This window comes from Sphaeramia orbicularis, chromosome 1 (assembly GCF_902148855.1).
Source record: "Sphaeramia orbicularis chromosome 1, fSphaOr1.1, whole genome shotgun sequence".
In the NCBI taxonomy this organism is placed as follows: domain Eukaryota; kingdom Metazoa; phylum Chordata; class Actinopteri; order Kurtiformes; family Apogonidae; genus Sphaeramia; species Sphaeramia orbicularis.
The window spans coordinates 56,211,503-56,227,436 of NC_043957.1; the positions used below are offsets into that span (position 1 = coordinate 56,211,503).

A 15,934-nucleotide genomic window follows, 5' to 3' on the forward strand; every position below is an offset into this window, starting at 1 on the left:
ACAGACAAACAAACAAACAAACCCTGGCAAAACCATAACCTCCTTGGCACGGGGGGGGGGGGGGGGGGGCACTGATCAGCCTTGGCGGAGGTCTGCGCTCTCCGAGTGCTTTTCCAGTTGATCATTTGTCAGGTGGGCTGATGTTGCAGCCACAGTAAATGATGGTATGGTATTCTCTCTGCTGTCAAAGGATGGTCCAGTGTATCCTCTGCTAAAGGGGACACTAAATGAAGCATTCAGGCGCCATTCCTTCGTGTTTACAGAGTTCCAGCTCATATCATGGATGACACTGAGATACTTCTGGGTCATTTCACTCATTGAGGAGGCTTAGACCTTCGGTGGCTGCTCTTTTTATGTCCAGTCCTGATCCTTTCATGTGTTACCAATTAACCTGAAAATTCCAGAATCTGACAGAACGCTGTTGGTTGTGAGACTTGTAATTTGCAACAGTGTATAAGTTATACAATGTCAGTTAAATCTTATTTTCTCTTTTTCCCAAATTTTTTTGAGAATATTCCAGGCATTAAAATCTAAATGTAAGTCCAGAGTATTAATCAGCCCAGACGCTACTGGTATTCCTGATGGTACTGGAGAAAGAGAAACAGAAAAAGCGAAATAGAAAAGTTTGGCTATTTTTGCTGTTTTCTGTAGTTCTAGATCACAGGTGTCAAACATGCGGCCCGGGGGCCAAATCCGGCCCGCCAAAGGGTCCAATCCGGCCCGCGGGATGACTTTATGAAATGCAAAAATTACACTGAAGATATGAACAATCAGTGGTGTCCAAATCATTTTAATTCAGGTTGCACATACAGACACATACAGTCCAATTAGATTTCAAGTGGGTCAGACCAGTAACATATTATCATTGTAACCTATAAATAATGACAACCCCAAATTCTCTCTTTGTTTTATAGGTGTAAAAAAGTAAAATTACTTGAAAATGTTTACATTACCAAACTATACTTTTACAAAAAACATGAATAACCTGAACAAATATGAAAAAATGGAAATGTCTTAAGAAAAGTAAATGCAATTTTACCAGTATTCTGCCTGTTACTAAATGTTTTGTACGACTGTAATGCACATGTGTAAATGATAAACTGATAAAACGAGGCAGAATATTGTTAAAATGGCATTTGTTTTTCTGAAGACAATTCAAGTTGTTCATGTTATTCACATTTTTAAGGAAACTTTGTAGATGTAAACCTGATCATAATATAATTTTACTTTTTTCACTGTTATTTTACTGGTCCAGCCCACTTGAGATCAGATTGGGGTGAATGTGGAACTGAACTAAAATGAGTTTGACACCCCTGATCTAGATGGTAAAGTGGATGACACAGAGCAACAAGTCTTTTACATATTTGGTTGGAAACATGAGCGATCTGTCACAAAACCCAGTGGAAGTCTATCAAGCTTAGGAGGAGGAGGAGGAGGAGGAGGAGGAGGAGGAAGAGAAATGAACTGTTGGATGTTTAGGTCATAGTGTATTTTCCTGTCCTGTGTATGTTCTGTACTGTTACACTAGCAGCTAGGAACACAAATACAAACATGAGTTAATGGTTAAAACTCACCGGTAGCATAAATTTAATGTGAAATGGTCAGACGAACCTCTGATCTGTTTTTCATAGTTGCAGAGTTGGAGGGTTTCGAGATCTGGAGGCTGCAGGAAAACCATCACAGTGTCAAAATACTGTCAGTCCTACTGTCAGTTTACTTGCAAATGATGACTGGAAGACTAGTTTATCCTGGAGTAAATAATTATAATGATGTTTGTTTCACACTGCTATCAATAGTGATTAGTTCAAAACATTGCTGTAGCACTTTCCTTATTAAGAATATTAATTATATAGGCCTAAGCTACAAATGAGACAATAATGCAAATAATTCTACTCACAATTTAAATCAACCTGTAACATACAAAAGAACAGATAAAAATGTCTTTGAAAATTGGATTGATAAGCAGCATTGATAATAGTAGGATTGATCAAATCTTCCTTCCTTATTGATCAGTGAAACGACTGGAGTGAATTAACAAATCATATAGTTTGGTTTTTATTGAATTTTAGGAATTGTCCCAAATTTACTGAAAACTGGGTTTTCTATGAATTTACAAAAGGTGAAAATAACTGTTCCCTTTCAGACTTGGAGAACAAGTTGTTGAGCTCACATTGTTGCTGTCATGTAACTTCAGTAATCACATCTGCAACTTTCTGAGCCATTGTGTAAATCTTACAGAGATTTAATCATAAGGTTTAGACATAAATAACCCGAAGCCAGTATATTTTCACGGGTAACAAAAAAAGAGCAATTTAAGATTCAGACAAGGTTTGGTGATCAGCATAGCTGTGCCAAAAGTCAACCTTGACATGGGCCCCAGCAGTCAGAATAAGTGAAAACACCTGTGGTTGTACACTGGGTCACTGGGACTGCTTTAGTGACAGACTTCCTTATGATACTCTACACCTACATCCTGTTTGAGTTGCAAGTTGGTGAAACATTGAAAGTGAGTCACTGCTGACGTTTGCGATGTTAAATGTGTCCTACAGTTGTGGAGATGCTCCAGTCGCTCCATTCCCTGCAGCAGGAGAACCAGCGGCTGCAGGACCAGATCCTCAGCCTGACAGCCAAGAAGGAACGTCTGCAGCTGCTCAACACAGAGCTGGCTGTGCCTTTCCCCGCTCACATTCACTCTGCACAGGGCTCCATGCACTCGTCTGCCCAGATCAACTTCCTGTCGTCGTCCCAAGGTCAGATTACATCTCAATAAAGCCTTCATTAAAAAAAACCCTCTGCAACGTTACACTCCCACAGCTTAGACTTAGATGCAGAACCCATTACATAACTATTTTGGGCACCATCTAAGCCAAATTCATGTTAACTCAAGATGAAAAGCATTCACTTTTGCCATATTTAATGATGATTTTACATTTTGTTGCCTATGAACTTCAATAGGTTTCGTTTTTACATGTTTTGGATGTTTTTACAAATTTTTAGTCACGTATATGATAAAATGGAAACAAAAAGTTCTGCTAATTTTTGGGGGGGTGGGGTGGGGGTATAACATTTTATTGCAGAAGAACTTCTGCAGTCGTCCTCAAAAATTTTTCATACCCCTGGCATTTTTTGTGATTTTTGGTTTTTGTGATGAAATGAATGAGTTTTGTCAAGTTTGCTTGTGACTTATTTGTGATTACACAACTGGGGGAATAACAACAAATGATACTTGAAGAAATACTTTAATTCAGGACTATTTTATTTGTGGATTTTCAAAAAACACCATCTTCAAAACTATTCATACCCTAGGTTTACTAAGTCTAATGTCTTTTCTTAATAGTCAGTAGAGTAGCCTTCGTTCTGGATGATGGTTCCTGGTAGTGTCCGCAGACTCTCTTACGTCTCCTGTGGGACTTTGGTCCGCTCTTCCTGGACCAAAGCCTCCAGCTGGGTCTGGTTGGATGGCCTCCTACCCATCCCTCTGGTCTTCAGCTACCTCCACCAATTGTCTATATGATTTAAGTCAGGACTTTGGCTGGGTCCTGTCCTTGAACCACCACAGTACTACCTTGGTGGTATGCTTGGGGTCAGTGTCCTGCTTGGACGTCCAATCAGGACCAATCTGGAGTTTCTCAGCAGACACTTTCACGAGTGGGCCAATGGTGCTGTTTAGTGTCTTCCATCTTTATCGGTTGGTCCTGCTCCCTGTCACTACTGGATCAACTGCCAGTTTATTCATGAGCGACGGCAACTCTACCTAGAAAAACTGCCTGAAAGGCATTACAGAGACATTCGGAGTCATTCTGTGCTGCAGATGGGTTAATTGTTTTAAAATCTTTAATCAGATTAATCATGATGATGAATTAATTCAGGTTAAAGCGTTAATTTTACAGCCCTAGTTTTAACTATGGTGAAATTATACTTAAAGATGCGGGAGACTTTCGTGACCAATTTTTCATCAAATCTGTAAAACCTCAGTCATATCCTCAGTATCATGAATCTGTAAGTCTTTCTGTGATGACTCACCTGAATCTCTTGCATTACGGTGAACAATTCCGAAGTGCCATCCACCATAAACAAACCATAAGTTTACAAACATAGTCAGGAGGTAACAAAGGCTCGTGCTGCCGCCTGATAGCCACAGCGCAAGCATGTGATATTATACGGATGAAAAAAACACGACATGGAAACGGCTGGAGGAATATGCATAGAGGGAAGGGAGCTCCTGCCGTTTCTGCCTCGTGTCTGTTCCAGCTGCCGCTGCCAGACCGCAAGCCGAACCTGCGTTTCCCACAATACACGTCACGACAAAATTCCAAAGATGCCTGAGTTACCTCCCGGCTCTGTTTGTAAACAAATGGTTTGTTTATGGTGGATGGCACTTTGAAATTGTTCACCATAATGCAAGAGATTCAGGTGAGTAATCACAGAAAGACGTACAGATTTGTGATACTTAGGATATGACTGAGGTTTTACAGATTTGATGAAAAATTGGTCACGAAAGTCTCCCGCACCTTTAAGTAAACATCAGGTCTGCCTTTAGGTCTAGAGTCAGATGAGGTGACTGATGTGTGTTTTTCCGTTCTCTTTGAAAACACCGCCTTACTTCCTGTTTTGCCAAAGTAATGTAAGTCACATGGAATAAAATATGCTTGTGTTAGATTTTGTAGTTCTGACTCTGTGTTTGTACCTCTCCTTTCTGTAGACCCTCTGAGCACCAATAAGAGTCCCCTGCCTAAAACCTGCTTCCTGAATGACACCTCGTTTGTTACCTCCTCTGAGGTCAGGACCTGTAGCTTCCTTCTTATCACTAAAGATGATGAAGATGATATTGTCACACTTGCATAGATAACAACTACTGTGGATAGCTGGCCAATGTGGCAAATAATATGAACATGGTATTTTTTCCCATATTGGTCAATATTTACTACAAAATATAATTTGATACTGCAGTCAATTTGAATAGCATCTCACTAAAGCTTTAAGCCTGAAGAAAGATGGTTAAAGTGTACAATTTTAACATGAAGATGCATTTTGATCCTCTACTGTGATGATATATTCATTATGCAAACATAAGAACAAAAATATCAGCTTTCCTGTTTGAAATAGTTTTTACGTTTTTGAGCACAGATATGTGAAGTTCTAAAGTTAACTTGAATGCTCCGTCATGTCTGTTGAACCCACACATTTTTTCTAACAAACCGCTGGAGATTCCTGGGTTTATGAAGTGCGGTGAATCCATCCCACACTGTCCCTGACTGTGAATCAAACATTTACACTAACAGCGGCCAAACAGAAGCTACAAGTGTGTAAACAGAGCTGCAGCTATCGTTTATTTTTGTTATCAATTAATCTATAGATTATTCACTTCGCCTTGATTAAATGATTATGATTTGAATTGGCAAAAAAAAGTAAAGATCTTTTTTTAAAAAATACATTTCGGAAAATGACAAACTGTCCTTTGTTCCAGAACCTGCTTAAACAACAACCACAAAAAGTATAAAAGTAGGATATATAAAGAGTATTTGTATAGAAATTACAATAACAACAGTATAAAAGTATGTATAAAATATCTATAGATATAAACAACAAACAAGTCAAATGACATCTGCAATCAATATGTGCACTGTAGTCTTCAACACATTTGGATCCAACCTACTAACTTAGCAACAACTTAAGATGGAACTAACATACGACTTTGCGTTGATCCTGGCGTCATGTGCGTCACAATAAGTATCCATGTGAAACAACAGTGGAACCGGTGTTTAGCAACGAAATTTAGGAAGCAAAGCTTCAATTCAGGAAAATTCTAAACAAGTAATTTTTTGTTTGTTTTTTTTTTTGAGTCGAGTTGATTAATTGATTTATCATTTCAGCTCTATCTGTCAGTGAGTCCAGAATACAGTAGTCAGTGGAGCCTTTTTCTTTTTTTTTTTATATGTATGATGACTTTGGAACAAACATTTATGTATTAATGCGCTGTTTTACTCAACAAACACAAGATCTACACATATGAGGATTTACATGTCACATTTAATTATTTTGTGTTTTGTGTACGTTATGTATTTTGTGTTTTTTTTCTTTAATATCTAGCAGTAAGTATAAATCTCCAAAACTTATCATCATTATAGGCTACCAATCAGTTAAGTTTCCCAGCCTTAACATAGACTGTGTACGCTGTGTGTGGTTGTGTAGCTGAGAATCCCCTCCAGACCTAAATGCACTTGTTGTGTCTTCTTTTCAGGAGCTCCACTCTGGTAGCCCGTCCCGCAGCAGCTCCTCCCTTTCGTTCCAGAGCACACCCCCTCCTCAGCAGAGTCCCGCTTCTTTTGGCCAACCGCTGCTCAATGGGCTGAGTCGAGGCCTGAGCGACGGTTTGGCATCCATCAGTCAGGGAGGTGGCTCGGCTCTGCCCGTGGTGGGCGGCCTCATGGCATCTCTCACTGGAAGTCCTCAGCTGAATATGAATGGAGTACTAGGGAGTCTGAACGGGGTGATCCAGTCGCCCGTCCAAACTGGCCCTCAGCCCACGCTGCCCGCCCTACGCCCCCAGCCGCCGCCGCTCAACCCTCAGGCGTTGGCACAGAGCTTCCAGCTTCCCAAGAGTGTGAGCCCGTATGTACCCACTCTGTTACAATGGCAATTTCGTTGCACAACTGGAAGATGTGTGATGACAATAAGGCCTATTCTGTTCTGTTCTATTCTATTCTATTCTGTTCTGTTCTATTCTATTCTATTCTATTCTATTTAGGGGTGTGTATTGGCAAGAATCTGGTGATACGATACAAATCACAATACTAGGATTGCGATACAACATATATCATGATACTGTTAAAAGGGCAATTTTTTGTTTGTTTCTTTTTTTTAAAATGATCATTTCCTTGAAGAATTGAATTAAACCAGAAATATGCACAAATACTAAACACATTTTTATTTGATCAGAGCAGGATCTAATGTTATATCACAAAATGTTCCTATGTTAAAACTTAAATTATGTTTTACAGACATTACAGTTTAAGATCCTGCTCAAATGTTCATATTCTATTAGTTCAGAACTAACATCATAACATTATTTTTGTGCAACCCCAACGAAGGAACTAATACTATTTAATTAAGGACTGTTAAATAATAATAAATAAAATATAAACACAAAAGAAAAACAAAAAAACCTCCACAATATCTGCATTTGAATAAATACCTAAAAATATTGATGCAGTACTTTTTAATATCAATACAGTATTGTGAAATGAAGCATTGCGATACATTGCAGACCCGATATTGTCTTGCACCCCTTATTCTATTCTATTCTATTCTATTCTATTCTATTCTATTCTAAGAGAAGGTCACTTTGCAAGACTTCCTGGGTCTGTGGAGCTATTATTCAGCATAATAATGTTATCAGTCAGTACATCATCTTTGTCCAGACTGGTGTATCTCATCAGATGTCCTAGAGATTTGGGGTCTGTGTTACAAATTCAGGTTTAACCTTGTTCCACAACAGTGGTTTAGTTTCCTTCAGGACAAACTGTTATGATATAGTTTTCCATACCATTGAAAGGATTCGGGGCAGCACCCAAGACATTTTGAGCACTGTGAGAATCAATTTAATGTAAAACCAAGGTGTATAGCATCAAAGCCAAATGACTTCCTGGTTGCCTTTAACTTTTTTTTTTGTATGTTTAGTTTTTGGTGTACTCTAGTTTTTTGTCCAGAAATAAAGCAGTAGTAATATCCAAAATCATCTGAATTTATAGATTTTTTTTGTTTTTCATTGAAAAAAACATTTAATTGCCCCTCCCATGTGGCTGAGTCTTCCACTGAAGTGGGGACATTTCTGAAACACATAAAAGCACCACCTACTGACCAGTTAGGTGTATTGGGAAATTATATCTTCAGACAGGATCTCATGAATGGTGTGTGGATACATAGGAAGGCCAACATATTATTTTGTTGGAATACACAATGGTGGTGATAAGAATTATGAACACACGTTGACACATTCAACAGTTTGTCAGCTTTCCTTCCTGGCTTTGGCTGCAGCAGCTGTGCTGCATTTAGTCTGTACTAAATCTTTTAATTCCTCTTCCATTACTGTACAAATGTCTTCCTTTAGGTTCACTGTCTTGTCAGGGTAACATGAAAATGCGTATCTCAGTCTCTGAATTAAAAATGTAAACAGTATTCAAAAGAAACATTTTGGATAAAAAAAAAACATAGAGACCAAGGTGTCAAGTATGTAGTGTGACTCCTTTTGCTCCAGATACAAGATCCGCTGCCCTGGTTGTTTATACTAATCACCTGGTTTTATGTGAATTAGGATGAAAACCTGGATTGTCTTGTCACCATTTATGTGATTGCAGTTAGGGCACATTTATTAGCAAAACAAATTCTTCTTGAGAATAATTTGTCCCATCATACAGAGATGTTTCTGATGCAGTTCCAGCAGCATGTGATGGAATACATTAGTTTAAAAAAAATCACATTTTGTTAGATTTTTTTTTTTTTTTGTTAGTCCACTGGTATGCATCTGTGTGCCGTTGAATCCACCTGAAATGTGTGTCGTTGCTTGGTTTCAGGTCTTCCCTCCTGTCAGAGCAGCAGAAACAGCTTCTCCTCGAGCAGCAGCAACAGCAGCAGCAACTCCAGCAGTTCCTCACGTCACAGAACTTCACACCTGTAATGACACTTTGTCTCATTCCATGTTTCACATTTCATGCCTCTTTTCTCTGCTTTAAGACTTGCATGCACCACTTTGTAGCACACCAAAGCCTTGTCTACACCAACTCCTGATCTATATTTAGCTGAGGATGTACCTCATTTGAAAGGGCGGCTACCTCTTGTCATCAGATTTCTCTGAATGTTACCCTCTAACTTGTTTCCAGTAAAAAACCCTCACCCAGTCCTATAGGTAGTTATTGGTGGGATCCTCCCCCAATCTCAGCAGCAGTAGTTTCCAGAGAGCTTCAGAGGCCCCTGGTGGACAGTGTAGGCTTACTGAGTAACAAGATATTGTACCCAAAAAACTGAAACAGTCAAGTTTCATTTCCTAGGGGAGGAGCTTTATTTTCTGTCCCAGATATAACAAAAAAAAACACATGGTCAGATACTTACTCAAGACAATGTCACAACTGGTCATTTTGGACCTGTTAACACAGCCACTCAATAATAATAATAATAGATCAGAGGGGACTGGGCACAGATTGCACATGCTGGGCCCTGTGGCATTGTGGGAAAGCAGAATGGAAATGGGTAGTACATACGTAGTAACTTCCAATGAGGTAATAATATTTGAGCTTGGATTCAGTGAAACGCTGGTGAGAACACTTGGCACATTTGGACTGATGATGTGACGGATGTACATTACATTTATAACTTAACCTCAGGTCCATTGAGAATAAAATGTCATTGAGGGAGACATGACCAAGAAGGCACACCAATCCATCCAAGATTCATAATATGAAGTAGAGCTTCAGTTATTGATTATTTTTGTAACCGATTAATCAGTCAATTATTTTTTTAAAATTAGATGAAATGATTATTTGAACAGGGGAAGAAATAGTAAAACTGAGTAACAGACATGTCTGAAAAGGACGTAGAATCAGCTGAAACAACCGCACTTCTGTCTCTGGAGGTAGAACTGGTCGTCCAATAAAGGAAGGACTGGCGGTTCAAATTGACTGCCCGACTTTTTCCCAGTCATGAGCTGTTGTGTACTCACACTGGCCATTGGCACAGATTGGCAGCCACATTTCCGTCAGTCTGCCCGAGGTAGACAGTGTGTGACTGTGAAGTAAATGAAAAATGGATTCAGTGGACAAAAGAAAAGTGCTATACATTATTATTACTACAAAAAGTATAAAACTAAAGTGAAATATAAAAAATGTCTATACAGAAATAACAATCAAGTATATATAAAGTATCTATAGATATTTAAAAAAAAAAAAAAAAGTCAAATGACATCTACAAACAGTATGTCCACTGTAGTCTTTAACACATTTGGATCCAACATACTAACAACTTAAGATGGAACTAACATACAAGTTAAAAAACAAAGACAAATATTTTTAATGTTTGTATGAAAGCACAAAAGAGTAAGTGATGGTTCCAATGATAAAAAGTGAACATAGACATTTTCTGCCTTTTTGTTCTCATCTCTTTGGAGTTGTGCTCTGTGTTGTTTGTGTTAATCCTGGTGTCACGATTTTTGTCCAACCCATTTCTAGAATACTGTTCACCCGATTTTTAAAAAAAACATTAACACGCATGTTCTTTACAGGTGCCTTTCTCTCAGTTTTTGTATTTTTTACAAGTTTTTGAAAAGATTGAAAGTTGAGATTCAAAATGAAGGTGGAAGTAATTATCACTGGTAATAGATCACGTTAGGGCATTAGTGACTTCAGATTTTTTCAGATCGACTTATTTGTCAGTAAAGTCAAAGTCAAATCAACTAGCCGTATGATGACATCATCACATTGACAGTGGAGGAACAACACAGACACACAGAAGTTCAACAACGTACAGTAAAGAGCAGAATAAAAACTGGAAAGACACAAGCATCAACAGCCCTTCTCAGACATTTAACCAAAACAAAACATAGGCTAACACCTTGAATTTTCTTTTAAATTGAAGTCAACAACACGAAGTGGGAAAAGATTCAGACAGCGGCAGCCAAGACGCACAGCATGTTAGAGGAAAGAGCACATTCCTTCATGGAATAAATGAACAGAATAATTCGAACACACTGGATGTCCAAATTGTTATTCAGTATTGGTTGTGCTTACATGGTTCACAGAACATTACTTAGACCATAGTTTTTCTAGATCACAGTCAGTTTAATAATCCTACTCTGAGTCATCTACTTCCTTCATAGTCCTTGCGTTAGTGATGCATGGGTTGTTTTTTTTTTTTTTTCCAACCTGCTTTTGTGGAATTATTTGACCCTTCCTGCAAATACAGTGAAATTCTTTGGACCTACACCAACCCGACCTGGGTCTGCTGAACCGCGCATCACTACCTTGCACTCCATGTTTTCATGTAGAAAGATGAGAGTATCGACATGCGCTGAATGAGGGCTTGTGCGCTGTTGGGTGATGGAAGGGAGAGAGAGAATAACACGACTAGTTGACTCCTTCAAAGTATCGTTGATGGGTCGACAAACTGGCTTTTCTGTTAATGCCCTAGATCAGGGGTGTCAAACTCATTTTAGTTCAGGGGCCACATACAGCCTAATATGATATCAATTGGGCCGGACCAGTAAAATAATATAAATAATAGGATAAGAACTTATAAATAATGTCAACTCCAAAGCTTTTTTTCTGTTTTTGAGTGAAAAAAGTCAAATTCCGTAATGAAAATGTTTACATCTACGAACCGCACTTGATCACAACATGAACAAATGTGATCAACCTGAAAATTCTTAAGGAAAATAAGTGCAATTTTAACAATATTACGCCTTAGTTTATCATTTATACATGTGAATCACAACTTACAGATCACAGTGGATCTACAAATACACAAAACATTTCGTAACAGACAGAATATTGGTACAATTCCACATACTTCTCTTAAGACATTTCAGGTTATTCTCATTTTTTGTAAAAGGCTAGTCTGTAAATTTAAACATTTTTGTGTAATCTAAACTTTTTACACTAAAACAAAGAGAAAAATTGCCTTTTTCATTATTTATAGGTTATCATGATAGTATTTTACAGGTCTGACCCACTTTAGATTCAAGTGACCCAATATGATTTTAACACCATTGATTGTTAATATCTTAAGTGTAATTTCTGCATTTCACAAATTCATCCCAGGAGCCGGACTGGACCCTTTGGCGGGCCGATTTTGGCCCCCGGGCCGCATGTTTGACACCCCTGCCCTAGATCATGTTCAAGTGCATTCAGAGCTTTGGTTTGTGTACTTCTCTGACAGAAATATTAAAACTGCAGAGAAGGGTACATTTAAAGATACATTTAAAACATAAGATACATTTAAAAGTGTGTTAGACATGAACGTATGAACCTGACATTGCCCCCCCACCTCCACCCCAGGAGCAGCAGGTGGTGGTGTGTCAGATGCTGCAGCAGCAGAGACAGAGGGAGCTGCAGCGCCTCACGCTGACCGGAGCCCTCACTTCCACCCCCAACTCTCCCATGATCGCCCAGTCACCCAACCTGCTGTCGTCAGCCACCGCCTCCCCCCTGCAGGGGGGGCAGGGGAGTGGCCTCTTTGGTCTACAGGAGGCTGCACTTCACAAGCCCGGGGTGAGTCCACCATTTATCATTACAGTGGCATAGAATGAGTGTGTGTGGATCCTCACAAAGTCTTACAAAACCTGAAGTCCTCTGGAAGTATTTTAACTCTTTCAGTGCCATGGGCCGATTAAATCGGCTTTACGAATACAACCTTTAAAGGGCCACGGGCCGATCAGATCGGCTTTGGAGAACACGCCATATTTGTGTACAAACAAACCATCCACCCCCATTTCTTTCTCACATTTCGATGACGTTCTTTCTGTGTCCCCCTTTTGAGACCAATCAGACGGGAATTTGAGGTCACGCGACCGAATAATATTTTTATATCTTTTTAATGTTTCTTATTCTCCGGTGTTTCATCAGAGGGAGCCCTCCATGCCGGGGGGCGGCTGTGGACTCCGGGGGCTGTGGGCGCCTTCTCTCACTGGGGTCCGCTCCTTTCTGGTGGGTGGGGGTCCCAGTTGGCCCTCTCCCACTAGTTGGGATGCGGGGCTGTGTTGCTGGTGCCTGGTCGCCGGGGTCGGCGGCTGCCTCCTGGTGCGGATGGCTCCCTGAGACAGCGCCTCCTAAATTGATGTTTTACTTTTACTTGTACATTTTTGTTCTGGTCTACCCGTGCTCAGTCAGTCTTCTTAAGTATGTGTGAGCTTGTGGGTTTGCATGTATATGTGTGTGTGTGTGTGTGTGTGTGTGTGTGTGTGTGCAGGTGAGTGGGTGGGTGGGGGGCGGTACTGATTTTTAAACTGATATGTAAAGCACTTTGTGCTACAGTTTTTAATGTATGAAAAGTGCTATATAAATAAAGATTATTATTATTATAGATTATGCAAATTACGATCAATAATGAATCGGCTGCGTCCGGTGCGTTTTGAATCTAATCAGCAATCGGTCGGATGTTACCGAGCAGTTTCCTGCAGGATTCTTCAAATATTATAAAAACGACGCAGAATACTGAAAAACGGCCAAATTCTGTGGCACTTTTAAGGCTTATTAGCCCCTTAACTGTCTGGCACCAAAAGAGTTAAAGGTGCGGGAGACTTTCGTGACCAATTTTTCATCAAATCTGTAAAACCTCAGTCATATTCTCAGTATCATGAATCTGTAAGTCTTTCTGTGATTACTCACCTGAATCTCTTGCATTACGGTGAACAGTTTCTTAGTGCCATCCACCATAAACAAACCATGTGTTTACATCCAGAGCTGGGAGGTAACTCGGGCATCTTCAGAATTTTGTCACGACGTGCATTGTGGGAAACGGAGGCTCGCGCAGCCACCTGACAGCGGCAGCTGCTAAAGACACGACGTGGAAACAGCAGGAGCTCCCTTCCCTCTGTGCATATTCCTCCACCCGTTTCTGTGTTTCCGTTGTTTCCGCATGTTTGTTTCATCCATATAATATCATATTGTCGCGCTGCCGCTGCAGGTGGTTGCGCAAACCTCCCTTTTCCACAATGCACATCGCGACAAAATTCCAAAGATGCCCGAGTTCCCTCCCGGCTCTGTTTGTAAACAAATGGTTTGTTTATGGTGGATGGCACTTTGAAATTGTTCACTGTAATGCAAGAGATTCAGGTGAGTAATCACAGAAAGACTTACAGATTCATGATACTGAGGATATGACTGAGGTTTTACAGATTTAATGAAATATTGGTCACGAAAGTCTCCCACAGCTTTAAGGCTTTAAAATGTCTTTACAGCTCTTAAAGACAACATGTATTCAGTTTTGATGCGATGTCATAAACTGCTGAGAGTGTCTGTTATTTACATTTTCTGAAATTAATTTGGCATTGTTTAATATTTAAAGCAGCGTATGACTTTCATCACAAATTTTTTTTTTCAAATTTGTAAAACCCAAGTGATACCCTAACTGTCTCTAATCCATTAGTCTTTCCGTGCTTACACACCTGAATCACTTCCCTCATGGTGAACAACTTCGAGATGACTCCATCATAAACACAGTCCACTTGTTTACATAAAAAAAATGAAATGTCATGGGCCTTTTCGGAAATTTTGTTTGCGAAGTGCGTTGTGGTAATAAGAATTCCACACAGCGACCAAGCGAATGCAGTTTCTCACAGATTCGGCAAGAAAACAAGCCAGATTGCTACAACATCAAATTCTCCAGTCCACCAGGGTCGTTTTAAAGAATGACTATAGTCGGTGGATGGAGGTAAAGGTGACATTTGGGTTTAACACTCACGAAGAGATAGTGAAATTGTTGCTGTGTGGAATTCCCATTCCCACAGTGCACTTCGCAACAAAACTTCCAAAAAGGCCAGATTTTAGGAGTCACCCATTTTTGGCAGTATGGCCATGAAATAGGCTGTGAAATGGTAAATGTGAAATTCTGTTCTAAGTAATCTTAAAAAGGTCTTAAAAAGTCTTAAATTTAACTTGTAGAAACCTCTACAACAATTTAAGAGTTTGTTTTTTTTCCCCATGTAAATGAGCTGTATTATTGTAATGATTTTAGCATCGAATTATTAAAAAGTTGTGAAAAAACAAAAAAACTCTGACAGATGTAGACTTATGTATTTAATCAAATATTTAAAAGAAAAAAGAAAGAATACTTTTTTAACTGTTAAAGACCCAAAACTATTTTTGTCACAACTTTCAAATGATATTTTTGTCTTTCTCCAGTGATTTATCACCATTTATTATAATATTATCCTCTTTATTTAGCATTTTTCAATGTAAATTGTGTTTTTTCCTATATTTAATTCACAGATCATGTTCATGAAAACTCAAATTCAAAGTAAATGCAAAGGTTATTGTATCAAAAGAGGGAAAACTGAAGAAAAAGTAACTTTTTCAGCTAAGATATCATTAACTGAACACAAAACACGTGTCTTCATCCACTGTCATTGATCCAACTCCATGGGTTTTACCTGGTGAATCATGGTGTTTCCACATTTATTACGGAGCCTCTGAACGTCCAAGTGGGTCATATCTGATGACCATGAAACACTGGGAAACTCTATTTTACACCAAATATTTACATGGATTGATAGGATTAGTGGATCAATGCTTATTAAACATTTTCCATCACTATGTGATTTTGGTCTATGATGGATGTCTGGAGCTTTATGGGTTAAAATAAATGTGGTCATTTCAGTATAGATTTCTAAATGTTTGAATTCACTTGAACTCACTGTGAATTTACTGTTGGTGCCCATGTGCTTTGCAAGGTTAGTTGCAAGGATAGTTTTGGATTTTTCATTGTAATTTAGTTTTATTTAGTTTTGACTTTTTTTTCTCAAATTCAGTTAATTTTAATTAGTTTTTAGAGCAGGTTTGCTAGTTTTTGTTAGTTTTTGTTATTTTCTAAATGCTTAGTTTTAGTTTGGTTTTAGGTTTTTTTTCATATCTTTTCTCTTCATCACTGTCATATTCAAATAAATCCCAAACAGGACTCTGCTGCTTTCTCCCACCTTTATTCTCCATGTTTCCAGGTAGAGTGGGGACGAAAAGATGACTCTAAACGACAAGTGACAAGAAATGACGGATCGTTAAATATCATATGGTGCCAGCCGCTAAAATTGCTTGAGGGAAATAAATCAATTTCCTATCAATCTGACATTGACAAAGACGAAAACTAAATGAATTTTATCTATAATTTTTATATGTTTTAGTTAGTTTTGTAAACACACAATACAGTTTCAGTTAGTTATCATTTTTTTTCTTTT

General features: G+C 38.9%; 1 protein-coding gene and 1 long non-coding RNA gene across 4 annotated transcripts in view; one reads left to right on the forward strand and one right to left on the reverse strand.

Moving 5' to 3' along the window:
• Window positions 1–15,934, forward strand: part of LOC115425260 (protein AF-17) — a 61,365-nt gene that overhangs the window by 41,192 nt on the left and 4,239 nt on the right. For both annotated transcript variants that reach the window (XM_030142666.1, XM_030142675.1), the window contains exons 15-19: window positions 2,550–2,750; window positions 4,703–4,779; window positions 6,242–6,612; window positions 8,574–8,673; window positions 12,045–12,257. In XM_030142666.1, the coding sequence (XP_029998526.1) occupies window positions 2,550–2,750; window positions 4,703–4,779; window positions 6,242–6,612; window positions 8,574–8,673; window positions 12,045–12,257 (962 nt within the window). The remainder of the gene's footprint in view (window positions 1–2,549; window positions 2,751–4,702; window positions 4,780–6,241; window positions 6,613–8,573; window positions 8,674–12,044; window positions 12,258–15,934) is intronic.
• Window positions 6,528–9,783, reverse strand: LOC115425286 (uncharacterized). 2 transcript variants are annotated; one of them, XR_003936223.1, is made up of 3 exons: window positions 9,716–9,783; window positions 8,545–8,671; window positions 6,528–6,625 (listed from the first exon to the last, which is right to left on the reverse strand). It is a non-coding gene; the product is annotated as an uncharacterized LOC115425286 (long non-coding RNA). The 2 variants fall into 2 exon arrangements; XR_003936224.1 differs by lacking the exon at window positions 9,716–9,783 and adding an exon at window positions 8,894–9,423.